This window comes from Phaethon aethereus (assembly GCF_964289735.1).
Source record: "Phaethon aethereus genome assembly, chromosome: 3".
NCBI classification, from domain to species: Eukaryota; Metazoa; Chordata; class Aves; order Phaethontiformes; family Phaethontidae; genus Phaethon; species Phaethon aethereus.
In genome coordinates this window covers 105,304,439-105,321,905 of record NC_138576.1, presented here as the reverse complement: position 1 = coordinate 105,321,905, position 17,467 = coordinate 105,304,439, and the positions used below count along the sequence as shown (strand labels likewise).

Sequence of the window (17,467 nt, the reverse complement as noted above, 5' to 3'; positions counted from 1 at the left end):
GACATCTCCAGTTGCCTTAGTTTCACGTGTGAACTCTTCAGCACTGTAATAATTTTCCTTTCTAGTCATTTGAACTTTGTCAAAATGATCAATGTGGTCTTTCCTCCACTTTGTCAAAATGATCAATGTGGTCTTTCCTCCATACCTGAGATCTCCAAATAGTGACCCTTGAGAGCTTGAGCTCAGAGTCTGCCTTGATTCTTCCCCCATCACTGTCTTGTGCTTTATGAACATATAGAGCAGTCTTCCTTTTGGTATTGGCAAACCTCATTTTGTTAGGGTGTTTCTTGTATTGAAGTGCACAGATCATCTCTCTTCTCTGTCTGGTCTTTTTGGATTCTTCCTCCTATTTATTACTATTTTACCCTGGTAGTGTTCAGGGATTCTAGTTAGGATTAGGAGGATGTTGTAGAACTGCATAAAGGAGAAACACTCCTTGCCTGAAGTTTACAATCAGAACAGAAAAGGGAAACAAACCTCCTCCACTGCTTTACTAGGGCACAGATTCTTAACTGGCTTGCCCTAGGCCAACAATGAAATCTATGACAGAGCTAAGAAAAAAATCCACGTCTCCTATAAATATCTCAGCAGTTAGACCTGTCCTTCTCGCTCTTCCTCATCCTCTGTCCCTCAGCACTGGCTAGCTGTTTTGCACAACTTAGTGCCTATCCCTTTCTGCAAACTCTTTATTTCACTGGAGTAAATCACATTAGGAATTACCTTGCAGTGTGTGCATGGTAGCATTTACTTACAGTTCTTTAGAAGTGATAACAACTGCACTTTCAAAAGAAAAAAAAAAAAAAAAATCTTTATCAAGTTGTGGTGGGACTCCCACAGCTATTTCTGGTGTAAGAGATGGAAAGTTCCTGCACGGCGGTTGCTCCCCTCCTCACACCGACTCCTCCTTCCCCTCTCTGCATGCTGCCACCTTCCTGTGGGCAGTCCAGCCCTGCCTCCACTTGGCATTCCTGTCGGATCTCGAGAGAATGGATCAGGCTGGAGAGGAGCCCTGGAGGTTTCTGGTCGCAGGCCTGCTCACCCCACGGCTAACTTTAAAGTTGGGTAGGCTTGCCCGGGGCCACATCCAGTTTCAGAAGTCTCCAAAGGTGGAGATCTTGTAGCCTCTTCGGGCGCGCGACGCAATGCAGTTACTCTGTCGTGGCAAAATTATCTTTCTTGGTATCCCTTTCCCAGGTAAACGTCATCTTTTAGTCCCATCGCTGCTGTTCTGTTGCATCCCCACCTCTGAACCCCTGGGCAATGGACAAAGGCCTAAGCCTACAAACGCTCTCGGCTTCAGCACTAAAGGGACCTACACACCTACCTTTCCCTAAAATCAGTGGGAGCTTAAGCTAAGGCTTTGTACCAGAATGTTTCTTAAATGTATTTATTGGTACTCTGCAATACAGGCCTAACGAGGTGACAAGGATCCTGATGGAGACTTCTAGCTACCAACAAATGGTAAGGAGTTATTTAGCTGTAGTATCTTGACCGTGTTCCTTTTAGGGATCAGTTGAGTTTTCAGTCAACTTCAGTTTTCCTCTAATTTCTTCTGCCAATGCCAACGTATCTCTTGTTAAACTAGCAGCAACCATTTAAAGTCTTTTCAGCAGCATCTGCATGATAATTGCACAGAGCTGCTTTAAATCTGGGAAACAAGCCAAGGAATAAACCTTGAAGCAAAGTGTATTAAATTAGTTATCTTGTTATAGCTTTCTGAATAATTTCCTAATGATGAATTAAGTTTGAACTCGGAGCTGTCAAGTCCCATTGCTCCACTTGGATGTGAGAAGTAGAAAATCAGGAGGGGAAAGAATCTGTTCCTATGGCTCTTCCTATTCAGCTCTTCTTGGATGAAATATATACTCCCATTTCTGCAGTTAGCACAGGGAAGTTATTGTGCAAGAGAACGTAACAAGCTGCGTTTGAAAGGAAGCAAGTGTTTTTTATGCAGTAGACTTAGAAAAATATTAGTTACAAAAAGGTATCAAAAATCCCTTCCAAATTAAGTCAGTGCCTATTAATGAGCCAAATAAGTGGCCATGTAGTAAACAGTCATTTCCAATTAACTCCTAATGTGGCTGGTATGGTAGATAGAGGCCAATGTGACTCGCTTTTTCCCTTTCATTGTCAAAGAATGGTAATTTTAAACTTTTCCTTTCATCTGACTGCAATGTATTTTTTCCTGCTAGATTTTATCTTGACTAGATCTGCTAATATCATAAGTGAATTGGGCTGGTGCATGTCTTCAGAGGTTCTTTTCCACCCTAGCTACAACCAAACCTCAGCATGCCAATGTTTTACGACTGAAATGCGATACAGTTTTGTAGGGGAAAACCTGAACCTTCTGACTTTGAACCTGTTGTTGTTTTATCAGGCCTAAATTGCTTGGGCAGTATTTCCTAACCTTTAGGGAGCGACAGGAAAATGCATTTTGCATCCAATTGTATTAGTCATAGCAGGAATGAACGCATGAGACTTAAAGCAACAGTACTGTTTAGTTTCTGTCCTGCAGGCCTTTACAGCAGCATCCGTAAGTGGAAAAGGACAGTGTGGAGCTGCTGTATGTTGTGTTTCATGTTTTTTTTTAACATGAAAGCATGACAAGGGGTAGGTTCTAGGAGACCAGCTTCATCCATTTGGAGTGAAGTCTGGATTGAAAATCTCACAAAGATGCATCAGTGGCGAATGAATGGAGCTGCACTTCAAAAAGTTTGATGCAAGCAGTCTTCTCCCCAGGTGCCCCCGTTGCAGTCTGGCACCTTTAGCCTCCACTTCCTGACTCTGAGAGAACGTGGTGTGGATGAGTAAGTAAGTCTGACTTGGGAATCCGTTGTGTATCTTCTTCCTTTTTTGTGCACTCTTCATCTGTATTTAACACCTTTTTTTTTTTTCTTTAAACTCTTACCAATGATAGTACTGAGGTTGCTGGCATCAGATTTTTGGTTAAAGTCACAGTCCTTTCATAGCATTTCATGCCTACCGTTGTCTGATCAGGGATGGGAGGGATGACAGCCGAGTTCTGACACTGCTCAGTGCTGTTTCCATCCTCCAGAGGCTGTGCTGGAGGATGGTGGGCATGAGCTGTTCAGGTCCTGCTTGTTCCAGCTCCTCCCCAGGCCTGCTTTGGCACCTCTTGTCCTTGATTACCCGAGGAAAGATGAAGCTTGTTCCCACAAACTTTCTCCTAGCTAGGGACCCTAAATGCTCAGCCTTATCAGAAATACCTTCTCCCTAAGCTAGTTTCAGCTGGCAGGAGATGCGTCTGTGAGAACTTATTTGACTTATTGCTAATGCAGTCCTTTATACTGAAGGACATTTCTATGCCACTTATTTAAATCAGTTGCCTCAGCTACAAATATTATTAAATATTTGCATGATTTCAATTTTTTAAATTGCTTTCTTGTAAACAGACAGAAATGCAAATGGCAAAACATAGGTTGGAAAAGAATGAGTAAGTCTCAGTGCTTCAATAGCGATGGTCATTTTAAGCTAATACATTATTTTTTTGATCCAGTACCTGCTCTGTCTGTGTAGCCCACAAGTGACTCTGAAATAAATGCTGATGGACAGTCTCGTACTTGGGTACAGCTCACAAATCTATGGGGAAAATTCAGCAGCTACTGCCCATGGTACATTCTCAACAGCTGACTTCCCACCGGTCCCCTGGGAGGAGATGATGACAGAATTGGCTGTTGTCAGTCTTGCTAACAGGTCATGAACTGCGTGCTCAGAAAGGGGAAGCATCAGTACGGCTGGTGTCTGCTGTAGCATCTCTCGTGCATCACTGAGAGAGGTCAGAGTTAAATTTTGCTGCATGTCTCTCTGGAAAAGAATGCTTTACATCCAGAGAGCTAGAGTGGCACCCACTGCATGAAGTAAAGGGATGCACCATAGCAAAGGAGCAAATACCAGAACTGAGCTGGAAAGGGAAGCACTGGATAAAAACATCGTTTGGCCACCCCTCTACAACAATGGATATAAAAATGCTGATGTATAGTCCAAGTCAGAGTGAGTTTGGAGGTGAGTTTTGGTGCCAACTAGAGAAAGGTTTCAAGTTCAAAACCCTGAAGGCAATTGTCCCCAGCTCGTTCTTAACCTTCTAAAGTGGTTTTCTTGCAGAATCTGGTGCTCTGGGGACTACAGCTGCCATGCAAGGCCTTAGAGAGGAGGGCATTATGCATGCAGCTGCATGCAGCCTTGGCGTGCAGGGACTGTGATTTGAGGAAGGGAACAGCTGGCTCCTTGGGCAAATGACAGAAGGTGGAGGTCTTAACCATAGATAAACTACTGTTACATTGTGAAAGAAAACATTTAGTGCACAGTTCAAAAGTAGCAGTGTTCATATAAATATTTAAAGTAAATACATTTTGTCAGTGTTCTTAAAGTATCTTAGACTACAACTCCCATGGTTCCTCTTGGCCATTTTTCGGCTGGCCTTTCTGTGACGTTCTGTTGCCTATGCTTTATGTGCACCCTGAGCAGCAGCTTCCCCCATGCAACAGCAAGCAGGACTTGGCCTTTGGAGGGTGAACTGGAAGTCAGCGGTAAAGCAGCAGCTTTCACTGAAGAACCCCAGCGCTATTTAACATCAAGGAAAAACTAATACTTCAGCTGATCCCTGAAATGAATGTACTGCTTAATAGTTTTACTCTTCCAAATCACCTGGGTAAGGACTCGGTGTTTTGGACACTCAGCTCCAGCTATTTCAGAGGCAGTGTTCCCTGATGAGGCAGGAATAAAAGAGGAAGGCTTCCCACAAACTACTTCTATGGCAGGTTGGAGGTCACACTCTGTTGTGGACAGTGGCTGGTAGTTGACACGTAAGGAAGAAATATGAATGTCTCTGGAAGAGGGTGCTCAGCCCCTCCAGTACCCCTGGCAACCAGTCCTTTAGGGGCTTCTTGAGGCAAAAGTTGTATCCTGCTCACTGTGCTTCATAACTACTGATGGCTCCATCTTCCGTGAACCACATTACCTTTTCTACAGAAACCATTTAGTCCTCTGGTCTTCACAATGTCCTGTGGTGGTGAGTTGCACAACTTAAGTTTTATGTTATGTCTACAACAACCTCCTTTTTGGGTATGTTAAGTGAAAGTATTTTCTTGCTGCTACTTGGTCTTTAAAAGAAAACAAATCTTTAGTGCCAGAAACACTGTTAATAGGATGTTTATCCTGTTGAGATTGCTCCATATGGAAAACATGTTTTTCCTCATTAGTAAAGTACCTTTCTTCGGCTATTTTGCAAAGGAGAAAAGTTTACACATGCAGATGACTGTAATATTCCCATATATAATTGTGTGAGACATGTTAAATGAAATAACATGTTTAAGTAAGTTTTATGTCACTGAATTTTAATGTCCTGTTTTACTTCAGTATTTTGATGCTTCCTGGTTTATTTGTTCTGTAACTCTGTACATGACAGTTTAGCACAAAACAGTGATCTGAATCTTACCACCTCATTGTATGTACACATTTTGTAGAGAAATGAGGCATTGGTTACATGCCCCCCACCTCCCTCCTGTTAGGGATGAATGGCAGAACTATTCTATGCTGTTGAAAGCCTTTTAAAAAAATCTATGCATGCTATTTTATATTCTAATGTATTATTCATATCAGTACATAAGCTTATGGCTTGTCAGTTTTATCTTGTGTATAGAACTGATTACTTTTGACAGTATTTTTGCACTGTTTCTTTTCTTTCTCTTTTTATAAAGTTCCACTCAGCATTAATTGACTGCAATAATTTTTTACCCCTTTCACTGCCTTTGTGTAAATAGTTTCTTACATGCTTTTGCAAATACAAGAATGTCTTCAGTCACTAAAGTTTTTTGGTAAGGCTGTCCTTCATATTCACAGTATACAATAAACCTTTTTTTTTTTTTTCCCAAGGAAAAGTATGCTTGTGTTCTTTCCTGTACCAGCTTAAGGTTTTGTATTTGCAGCTACCATGCTCACGTTTGTTTCCCACGAAGGGGGCAAGGTTCCTACCGGTGCGCATGCTAGGCTGCTGCCATGCTTTACTGTTGAAGTGTAGTCTGGGCTCTGGCCTGAAGGTGCCAGTTTCCCTGGATGAGGGTTTACTTGACAAGATAAAGTTAGGATAAAAATAGTCAGCTGGTGCCCTCTTCCTAGGCTTGGCTGTAGGTAAGTGGCCATGGCTTTCTGAAATCCTAAGATCCGGTGCAGTTTTACATGCAACAGCCACTGGCTAGAGCGCGGTGAAAGCTGCTGACAAAACGAGCTGAAAAACGCTTGCTCTCTAGCAGTCTTATCTTCAGAGCAGCCCTTGCTTACAAGAAAGAAAATATGACGAAGTTCTTAATGGTGATGTGTTCTCTTGCTCACTGTACTTTACTTTATAAGCTATGAAAGCAGTAAGGAATGGTCACATAGTTTTACTTTTTACATATTTCAGTTTTGGTGCTGCAAGTACACAGCCACACTCTCCCTCCTCTTCCTCCCCCATCCTTAAAAGCAATCACCTGCCATTGATCTAAAGGGAGGAAAAAAAAAAACTTCCAGTCTTATATATGGGCAGAGAAAGGCTACAGCTACAGTTCTTGTTCCTCTATTAAAAGTAACTGCTAACATAGTGTTAATCCCCTGGAGGCAAAGGCTATAAAGGAAACACAAGCTCTCCTCTGCAATAACTCCCCTTTAACGTGTAACGGGGATTAAAAAGCCAGAAGGTGCTGCACAGTTCAAGGCTTGTGCGAGCCTTTGAGCGTTCTCCGTACAAGAGATGCTGAGCTCTACGTCCTTCCCATGATGAATGCCCAGCTGCCAGGAGCAGGAGTGGGCCCACAGGTTAACTGGCTGAGGGAACAGTGGGGGCTTTCCTGCACAATGTGCAGAAATTCATCACCCTGTTTCCCCTTTCTCTCAGCTAAGCCACTGCAAACAAAAATGATTTGAGGAATTGAATATTAAACCACAACAAAAAAAGAATACCCCTTTTGCTAATTCATTTGTCAGGCAAAAGTAAATGTCACAAAACTATTGCACCCATGTAAGCGTACAAGGGGAATCAAGAGGGGTCAAGACCACTTTATTTACCTTTCACAAATAAGATACACATTAAAATCTGTAAAGAAAAAAATGGCCATTTTTTGCACATAAGCTGTCAAAAAAGGCATAACCTTTAATAAACCATGGATGCTTCCTTGAAAAAAAAAAAAGGCATTGTAGACATGTGGAAGCTAGGAACATTGTGCAAGGCCTAAGTGTGTTTGTCATTCCAATTATAGGACAGAACTGTGTTCATACTCTACCGCTTTTCAAAGCGCTCCTGAAGGTTTCCATAACAAGGCTTTTTAAATAAAGGTTTGAAGGATTGCATAGATTCAAAGGCTCAGTGGTCCTCTAATTCCTTTTTGATCTCTGAAATGTATGGATGATCTTTCCCATGTGCTACTTCCATGATGGCAATTGCCTATGAAAAGAAAAAAAATATTCACACAATTGATTCATATTTAACACCAGGCTATAAATACTCTCTTTAGAGGTTTGAAACAGTCTGACACCTCTAGCTACTTTTTGTCCCCTTGTAGTCATAAACCCAGTAGGAAATAAAATGAAATTCAAAACTAAGTAATAAAGGTTTTACATGTGGAGAATACATCTTTCATCTTAAAGGATCCCAAAGCACCTTTCAAAATTATATTCCTGACAAAACTACTTTGAATGCAACCAGCTCCAGGACAGAAAACTGCACATGGGGTAGGTAATATTCTGGCAGAGGACTTAACCAGCTCTATTCCTACCAATTTGTCCTTCAGCTGTCAGAGTGACGAGCAGGCCTGTTGCAGAAGTTACCTTAAGGCACTTCAGACTTGATTCTGTAAACCCTCCACCGGGTCCAGGGTTACCGCTGCTTTACGAAGGAAGCAGTTGCTTACGCAACTACCGCGATCTTGTCAGAGTTGGACAGATGCTGCAATGCGCGACTCCCGGCCGTTTCACCTACAGCCTGCTCAGGTCCTAAGAGCGAACGTTTGAGGCAATCAAACCCACTGGCTCGCACTTTCCTGCCACTATCCACACTGCATCGCAGAGTGGGCCTAGAGGCAAGATCTCCACTTGAGAAAAGGATAGCGGTGGCCCCCACTGGGTGTAATAAAAGGCAGCAGTAGAAAGGAGCAAGTTCAGAATACAGCTGAGAATACCTAAAGATCACGCTGCTAAGATAAAGCAAGGAATTGCAGCATCCTAGCCATGACAGCATTTAGTCATTTTCTCCTCGGGAAACCTTTATGGAATTATCCTCTTATATTTGTTAAGTCAGTACAAGAAGAGCCTTTGGTTCCACCTCAGCAGCAGTGAGAAATGACTCCGTCCCCCCCTCCTGCCCACAAGAAGAAAGGAGCGCCTTCCGGAGGAGCTGCTTGCAAACTGACAGAGAACAATGGCTTTGTTTTGCCACTAAATCCCAAACGTCAGGGGCTGGGATAACTTTGGGCAGTTCCTGCAGGCAGCTTTTGGAAGTGAGTCATTAGAAAATGTTTGTGTTAGGAAGCTAACTACGCCAACAAATCTACCTACAGTTCCCAACCCCCCATCCCATGTTCCTACTGGTGCAAATCCCAGTTTTAGTCAAAGCTTTAACACCACAGCGAAGGAAAACCTACGCTAATTTTAAACTCTGTAACAGTTCAATTTTAGAGCATATATTCTTGTAGTATCTTTCACCATGGCTGGATGGCTGTTACTGCTGGCTAAAAACTTGCCAGCATCTAAAAAGGAAGGAAAAAAATAATCGTGACATTCCCCATCAAGTCATTTTATGCTACAGTAGTCACTGATGCTTAAGAAACTAAAAATAAACTTCTGTCCAACAACAACAGGGGGAGAAAAATCAAGAAAGATGGTTCAGGCTAACAAAAAACCAATTGAAGAATAAAAAACCAAAGAATAAGGAACAGACTAATAAAAAGGGGTGAAGACAAATGTAAAACCAAATGCTGCATTTGCCAATTTCAGCATTACCATACGTATTGAATTCCCTTCAGCTATTTAAAAATCAATTGGTTCCAGAACAAATAACCACCAAAAGCATGCCTAGTTTAACTTGGATATAGGAATCACAGACTTCAGTGAAACACTATGTGCCTTTTCTAAGAGCCAAGCATTTTTTCTGTCCTTACCTAGCAAGTGAGGAGAAGTCAGTCTGCTTCATTTACAGTAGTACAGCTCTAGCTTGGTGAAGAATGCAGAGCAAATGTTTAAGCATAATGCTCACTCCAGCTGCTGCAGTAGAAGTCCACCATGAAAAGGTAAGACCCCTTGTATGAGAGAACAGACCTATACTGCATCTTCAGAAAAATCAAGACTGAGCCAAAAAACCAGTAACCAAATATATTAACACATGGTGCATTTCCTACCAAGCCAGGCTTACTGACAGAGAAGCATAGAGTGTTTCAATGATCCCATGCCTGAACTGGTATTATTAATGAAGAAACCAGGAAATAAATACCCTCTTCAGGGCTTTAACTCCAGCTGTTCTGTTCTCCAGTGCCATATAGAGTCTCCCTAATTTCAGCCACATGGAGGCAACATTCAGTGAGTAGGAGGGATAATGTTTACTGCAAGAGAGAAAAAAAAAAATCAGTTTTAACAAACCTGGCAGTTTCACAGCATTTTCCCAGCCCCTGTCCCCCTCTCAGGGGGTAAGAAGCTGCCTCTCGTTGCCCCGTCCATTCACCACTCATCCCCTCTGCCATGACTGCCAAGAGTCAGTGCCAATTGTGTCTGGGACGGGGACGCCTGTCACTTGGGAATTGAACTGAAACTACCATATGCCTCTGAACAGCTGTCAGATGGCAACGACTTTCTGCCACTAGTTTTAATCTAGCCAGCTACAGAAAGAGACCACATTGTTTTTGGAGTTTTTGGAGCCACCCTACACCCGCAGAAGTAACTGCTTGTGCCACAATAGTCGGTCTGTAATGGAAAGCGAGGGGCCCTCATTCTGTGCTCGCACACACTGAGCTAGCAGAGTCCGGTTCAGCAGAGCTGACCTGGAATGCCAGGCTCGGAGCCAGAGGAGCTGGGCAAGTCCCAGGGAAGATAAATAGTACTGAGCCCCCAGGGGGGGAATGTTGGCTCCTTCTTTGTATCGCTGCTCTCTGCCAAGTGATCTGTGACTTTATGTTGGCATCTGCTCCAAAGGGAGATCTTTACTTGCGCTCCCCCCAGCTGGCAAGACAGCCACGTCTCAAGATGAGAATCTGCTCGGGAGATTCATGGCAGGATCAGACACCGCGCATAACTGGCTGGCTCTAATGAACAAGATCACTACTGTAAAAACACAGGAAAATTTAATCGGAGGGAGTATTAATTTTTTCCTGCAGAGGCTGCATGCCGCCATGCCCCACATGGGGCTTCAGCCTGCACGTTCTCCCACGCCTCCAGCTCTAGGGCAGCGGAGATCAGGGACGCCAGGGCACCCAAGGCCTCGGGTGCAGGAGCCGAGCTCGGCTCCAGCTCCCTCTGCTGCTCAGCCCCAGCCCTGGGGCAGGGCTCTGCTCTGCTGCGACCGCGGCCGCCGAGCTACTGCGGAGAGAAAGGACTGGGAGAGGGCGGGAGGCTGACAGCGGCTGCGGGCTTTGCCTCCATTACCTTATACAAAATACTGACTGCAGATGCGATTCAAAGCTCTGCTTTAGTAAAGTATTAGGATATTGAAAAAAACACAGTATTTCTCTAGCTAAGCAGAAATAGCTAGCGTGTGCTAGTTCAGCACACAGTGCTGGTGTGCTAGTTCAGACTTGAGAACTCAAAGCAAGGACTTCAGAGTAACCTTCTGCTATATATTGCAGACCGCACTTTGACAGTAACAAAATCTGTCCCAGCATTTAAACATTCCTTTTTGAGTACTGATGTCATGGGTAGCATGTTCATACAATACATACTAAGAGAAGTGATCTCTGCCCAAACTTGTCTTAATTATTCAGATTACTGAACTAGAGCACTAATAAAAAAAAAAAAACCACAAACAAACCCAAAACCAAATGCATCTCATATTTACCTGTACGGTCTGATCAATTTTTGCCCATAACGCAGTGCACCTTCCCAGTCCTGCACATAGAGACAGACACCCATGGCCTGGTACATCATATGCAACATATAAACATTACTGTCTTCAAACACTGCACCCATCTTGTCCAGGCTGAGTTCACAGATCTCCAGTAATTCACTGGGAGGTATGAAGAAGTCAAGGAACCCAATAAATAGATGGCCTCTCATTAGACAACTACCTGGTAATGCCAAAGAAGAATTGACTTAAATTTGTTCAGAATGGTTCTGAGACATCCTCTTTTCTCTCAAATGGCATCAAAGCATCTATGCTACAACCCCAGAGCTACTCTAAGAGGTATTTATTATTATTAAATATAATATTTATTAAAAGTATTTGTTATTAAAGCATCCATGCTGCAACCCCGGAACTACTGGGAGACGTTCTATATGCAGAGGTATTCTGCACATGAGATTACTCCCCCTCCCACTCAGATATTCTACAAAACTAGCTCTCAGATTTAAAAGCCAACAAAAAAAAAGCAGCTTTTCTAAACCACCACAACAGCAATGTGTCAGAAGAAGGGGGAGTGAAATTCCCCACGCGGTGGGTCCTGAATCAGGCGCTGAGATAGCCTGGTCTGCTTCTGGCTCGGTGAGCCTTGCATTTTTGCCTGCACCGCACCACTGTTACAACAGGCAGGCTCGTGACCACCAGCAGTAGCTGCAGCCTCACACGCAGTCTCTCAAAACCAGGCAGTATTACAGCGGACGCACACAGCCACACACCTACGCTCACTCTAGTCTCTGGCTTGTTGTGTGGAGACAGCCATACGCTGCACTCTTAGAGACTGAGCGCTGCCCAGGAAGGAACAAACACAGGGTCTCACAATCCCAAAACACCCGCAATGTTAAACTGCCCCTTGTCACCAGGGACAACTCTTCAGACACAAAGAGGACAGAGGTAAGTTTAACTTCCAATGCTCATAGTATTTCTCCCACTGGTCTTTCAGTATTTCAGTGGAGTCAGGGTAAGACGAAGGATATATTTGTAGTGTTTGGCTCGCCTGAATTCCTCAATCACGTTCCTGGCATATTTGATCATGTCCCGTACTGTCTCTGCTGATGGAGGATCATTCAGCTTGCGGATTTCCAGTTTCTCTTTATCCTGAAGGAAACACAATGGATGTTATAAATGCAGGTTCCAAGCCCTACAAATAAAGGTGCACCTGCCACACAAAATTACTCTAATAAAAAGACACAGATGGGAACTTAAGCTTTTCAAAGAATGTAAAAACAAAGGTAGAATGTGCACCTGCAATTTTTCTCTAAAGCCTTGGCTGGGAATCCTAGAATCCCCCATGCCTTCTAGTTCATCGGCCATTGTCTACTTCCATGAAGTCCCCTTCTTTTGAAACATCCAAGAGCTTTTCAATTTTGTGATGAAAGCAGTTTTACATAGGAAATGTCACTGCTTCCGAGAGATTAGGGATTAAAACAAATTTAGTTTTAAGGCTAGAAAAGCCCAAATACTTTATAGGCCTACCACCAAGTGACAGCTCAGTGGAAAACGTGATGATATTAAATACAGAAAAGGATCTTTCTTATCTACAGACAAAACCACATTTCCACATATGTTGTTATTTCTGCTGGACCAGCTCCACTTTCTCGTATCTCTCTATCTAACTTACTACATCATGAAGAGTCAGCTGAAATCTGGAGACAATCTTTTGCTGTTTAAGCCTCACATTGTTGCTAGATTTCTTTTTCCTTTATTATTTCATCTGCCAGCTGAGGGGGCTATAGGGGACTCTTTCCAAATCTGAAGGAGGCTGAGTGACAGGTGATTCCAAGAGTAGCGTGTTATTGGAAATCACAGATGAAATCCTGGCTTCGTTAAACTCAGTGGCAAAATCGTGAAGGTAACTGTGGGGAAAAACACAACTACAGTATCAAGACAATGGCCTCAAACAAGAATATTGCGTACTCTTGTAACTTTTTTCCCAAAGATTACAGCCTCTAGAGGAAGGAGATGGTTGTCTGGTCAGTTTGGGAAGCAGCTCTTAAAAGGACACCTTTGTGAAGATGGGGGAAAAAATTATCTGGAATTTAAGGATCAGATTATGCCAGCCAGACTGATCTTGGCTGGAATAACAGATGAGCCACACAAAGCTCAATTCTCCCAGGACCTCCAGTAAAGGAGGTTGAAAATGGCTGCACAGGCACAGTTGTTTCGGTATCTGTTGGGCTTGGGTACTTTTTCCCCCCCATCTTAAATGCTTTTCTTCAAAATAACTTAACACCTTGTTTTAAGGAACACTGTCTGGATGTGTGCCTTTGTCCTTTGGAGGGCACCAGGTGATGTCTAATGAACATCAATCTGGCCTGCACATCACAGGAGTCTGTGACCTAGGACCACCCTGCCTGTGAGAAGACCGATATGACACCATTGCAGGAAAGCCCATCTCGCAGGTTCTGTTGGGTCTCCAGTCCATCCAGCAATGTCATACAACATCACCTAGAATTGGCTGAGATGTCCCAACCGGGAACTGCAGCAGAACTCTGTCCCAGAACAGGACCCCAGAAACGCCCCAAGCAATATTCATTCACTGGGAGTTGGTAGAAAAGATGCTGTTACAACAACAACAACAAAAAACCAAAACCACAAACAAACACCAAAAAAAAAAAAAAAAAAAAAAAAGAGAGAAGAGTTCTGAGCTAAATTCTTTTGGTCAGGTAGCGCAGACATAGTATAATTAACTACTTTCAACGAAGTTTTCATCTTTGCTTTGTAGCTCAACTTTTAATAGACCTTTACCAGGAAATTTCCTGCTGTGTCATGATTACAGTGGAAAGAATGAGTATCAGAAAGTCTCCTAGACAGAAAAACAAAACCACCCCCCCTCCCTATTATCCTACTTTCCAAAATCTAGTTAAACCAGACAGAATATTACATCTAAGGACCTGGGTGGGTGCTTTGACAGTCAGAAGCATATTTCACCCTAATTTTATTACCTTTTCTTTTGTAACGCACTCCCTGCAATCACAATTAAAGAAATACGAGTCTCTTAACCGGTCATTTCTGTCTTCTGTGGGATACAACAGGTCAATATAGCTGGTAAAAACCTATATGGTACAAACACAGCAGTCAGTGAAGAGCAGTGTAACTACATATTTATCACTACTAGTTCTGGTATATGTAGTATGATGACTACATATTCTTGCGACTTGTGGATCCCAGCAGACTCTTCATCTGCCTGTTCCCTCACATTCCAAGTGTCTCTGCAGCATCAGGAGTTGCCATTTGTGAATGCAACCTGACAGAGAAGTGTTTCCTTTCCTGTTGGAAATTATGGAATTTCCCCTCAAACATTACCCTGGCTTAAATCCAGGACAGCAAGATTCAGGTGTGGATAAGAACACTAACACAGCATAAATCTCAGGCTCCTGTCAAACTACAGAGAGATGCCTATTTTTCAGAAGTAAAACAATGATTTCAGGTGTCCAGCCTAGGATAAATTACAGTGGCCTGGTTTTTGGAGGCTGGAATCTCAAATTTTTCGTTCTGAAAATCTACGAAAATTGGGGCAACAGCAGTCACTAGCAGCTTTAGAAACTTAGGACAAGACCTTTAGATCTCTGAAGAGCAGCCCAGTGCTCCAGTTCTAGGAGAATGAATCTCAGATTTACTTTAGCAGCAGTATTTTAAAGCAAAGAAAACCTGCTTTTGAACAGTTTAAAGGCCCTTCACACACACTATTCTTAAGTTTTCTTCTACTTCAATAGTCTTCAGAAAAGAACCCCTGCAAAGAGCTTTAATGCTCTGTTTTTAAAATGAGATCTCCCCCAAGAAGCATTTCACATGCACAGCGCAGTTCATCATTTTGCAGACCAAGGAACAGCTTTAGTTCCATTTCCTCATTTATAGTTATTTGAAGTGTTTTGCCCCATCTTTATGCTTAAGGTTTCTTTCTTCTTTAAAGTAAAATGTACATGTCATTTCATACAGTACATGTTCTTCTTCTGTGTGATCTCCCACTTTCCCTCACACTCCTCTCCTCCCTTCCCTATTTTCAAAGCCATGCAAAATGCAGGAACTGCATTTACAGCAAAAACTTTAAAAATGTTCTGATGCAATGGCTACATTGAACCTGAAGATGGAGACACAGGCCATAAGATCACACAGAGCCCAAGCCAAACCACAAGCTCACATTTATAAAATTCTAAGTGACACAAAAGCAAATGTGCAAAAGTCACGAGGTCCTGGAGAACTTAAGACACAACTCAATCAAAAGAAGATGCCAAGCAAGGTAAATACTCCACACCTCTACCTCCCACAGTAAGCCCTCCCCAAAAATGCTGAAAATGTCCAGGATTCCACAGTAAAATTGCAAAACCAGGATCAGTCCTTGTCTATTACCACAATGCATTTGCAGTGACTGCCGATATCACAGAAAAATCATCGTTAATAAATGGCATAAAAAGAAGTTTTATGGAGGGACACTCTGAAGCGGGTCAGACGTGGGCTACAAAAATGATCAGAGGTGGAACAGGCTGAGAGAGTTGGGGTGGTTCAGCCTGGTGAAGAGAAGGCTCCGGGAAGACCTTACTGCAGCCTTCCAGTACTTAAAGAGGGCTTATAAGAAAGATGGGGACAGACTTTTTAGCAGAGTCTGTAGTGATAGCACAAGGGGTAACGGCTTTAAACTAAAAGAGGGTGGATTCAGACTAGGAAGAAATAAGGAAAACATTTTTCACAATGAGGGTGGTGAAAGACTGGCACAGGTTGCTCAGAGAGATGGTAGATGCCCCATCCCTGGAAACATTCAAGATCAGGTTGGACAGGGATCTGAGCAACCTGACCTAGTTGAAGATGTCCCTGCTCACTGCAGGGGGTTGGACTAGATGATCTTAAAGGTCCCTTCCAACCCAAAGATTCTATAATTCTAAGTTGCTCATATGAGTCATTTGCCCTTGGCTTCAGCATCTAAACTTGCTTTGTTCACAATAGTAAACAGCTATAAACCACAAAAATAACCTGTCTCCCCTTCTTCAAAACTGGTATCACATCAGAAAGCAGCAGGAGTTATCAAAATCAAATCTGAACTTATTTTGATCACCATTAACCTAGCCCGCTAAATTAACATTAACAAATGAGCCATTGAAACTCTATGCAAACTCCATCCCCAGAGAGAATGTTGCACACCTTCACCCCCTTTGGGTATTTGTTTAACTCTGTTTAACATTTTTTTTTCTTTTTTTCAAGCAAAACACAGCTCTGCTGCTGAAGACTCCCTGTCAAGTTCATTATTTCATTGAGAAAGTTTTAAGGTAAACCCAGAGCCTTACTCAATTTCACAGAATTTTATCCGCCACTCTTCAGCTTCACTCCACCTAAAAACATACTCTTGTTCTTCTGTGACTTCCCAGCAAATGCCGCTGAGGTGATATGACAGAGTCCCATGGTTTGTGGCTTCTCAGTCCAAACAGAAGTCAGAGGATTTATCTGTACCCTGTTTACCTTGTTTATTCGGTCTTAAATTACAATACGTTACTGTTATACTGGGAACTACTGTAGCAGTAATAATTTGCTTTGATCTTGGAATTTCAAAGCACCAGCCAAACATCAGTAAACTCAGCCTCATTTTACAGATGGGTAAACCAAGAGAGAGGCTGGCAGATACGCAGTGACTGCTGCAGGTGCCCTTCCCTTGTTTTAGCACAAAACAGCATACTGCCTCAGAGAATCACTTCAGTCCTCCAGAGCCACCCCAACTTTTCCAAAGCAACACCTTACACTTCTCTGAGAAACAAGAGATCATTCCTCCGTATGATTAAATTGTCATCTAATTGAAATGAACCCTGAAAAGCAGAATGGATCCTACTTCTAAGGATGCATGCATACAGAGCACATTCAAACACAGTGCATTTACCTCTTCTCCAGGCTCAATCTCTTTAACAGCTCTGACTTCAGCCAGGGTCCCCTTGTAAGTTACAATCACATTTGGGCAACAGCTATGGTTCATCAGTGCAACACTGTAAAAGTAGAAAAGTAAACCTTTTCCCCTACCACTACCAAAAGCAACAGGCAAAAAGTTAAGCATGACTTCAGAAAACAAGTCAGTCTGAAAGATTGAGTCTCCGTAAGCTCTTTCTATTCTGAGACTTAACATGAAGGTAACCTTGGGAAAATCTGTTGTACTCTTATTTATTCTAATGATATGGAGAACGGCTGTGCTAATGAATCAGTACAATTTTTAAATCCTGTTATTGCAGGGAAAGGCCAGTTATTATCTTCCCATCCCATAGTGCTACAGGACAACTGACAGGGGTGTTCATATAGCTTAACTATCAACATCCTATTTAAGTACCTATGATAGACAGACTACTTTCCTCAGGACAAAGAAAGAGAAACGTATTTAACCTAAAGGAAACAAGCAATTACAGGAAA

The 17,467-nt window shown here is 42.7% G+C and overlaps 1 protein-coding gene across 1 annotated transcript in view; it reads right to left on the bottom strand.

Annotated features, from left to right (window-relative positions):
* Window positions 1-6,477: 6,477 nt before the first annotated feature.
* The window catches only part of SMYD2 (SET and MYND domain containing 2), a gene marked incomplete at its 5' end in the record, with an annotated part of 31,310 nt that continues 20,320 nt past the window's right edge, over window positions 6,478-17,467 (bottom strand). Inside the window, 7 exon segments of the mRNA XM_081998164.1 lie at window positions 6,478-7,435; window positions 9,476-9,584; window positions 11,030-11,197; window positions 12,055-12,062; window positions 12,065-12,184; window positions 14,032-14,142; window positions 16,950-17,052. Of these exon segments, the coding sequence (XP_081854290.1) occupies window positions 7,355-7,435; window positions 9,476-9,584; window positions 11,030-11,197; window positions 12,055-12,062; window positions 12,065-12,184; window positions 14,032-14,142; window positions 16,950-17,052 (700 nt within the window). The 3' untranslated portion in view covers window positions 6,478-7,354.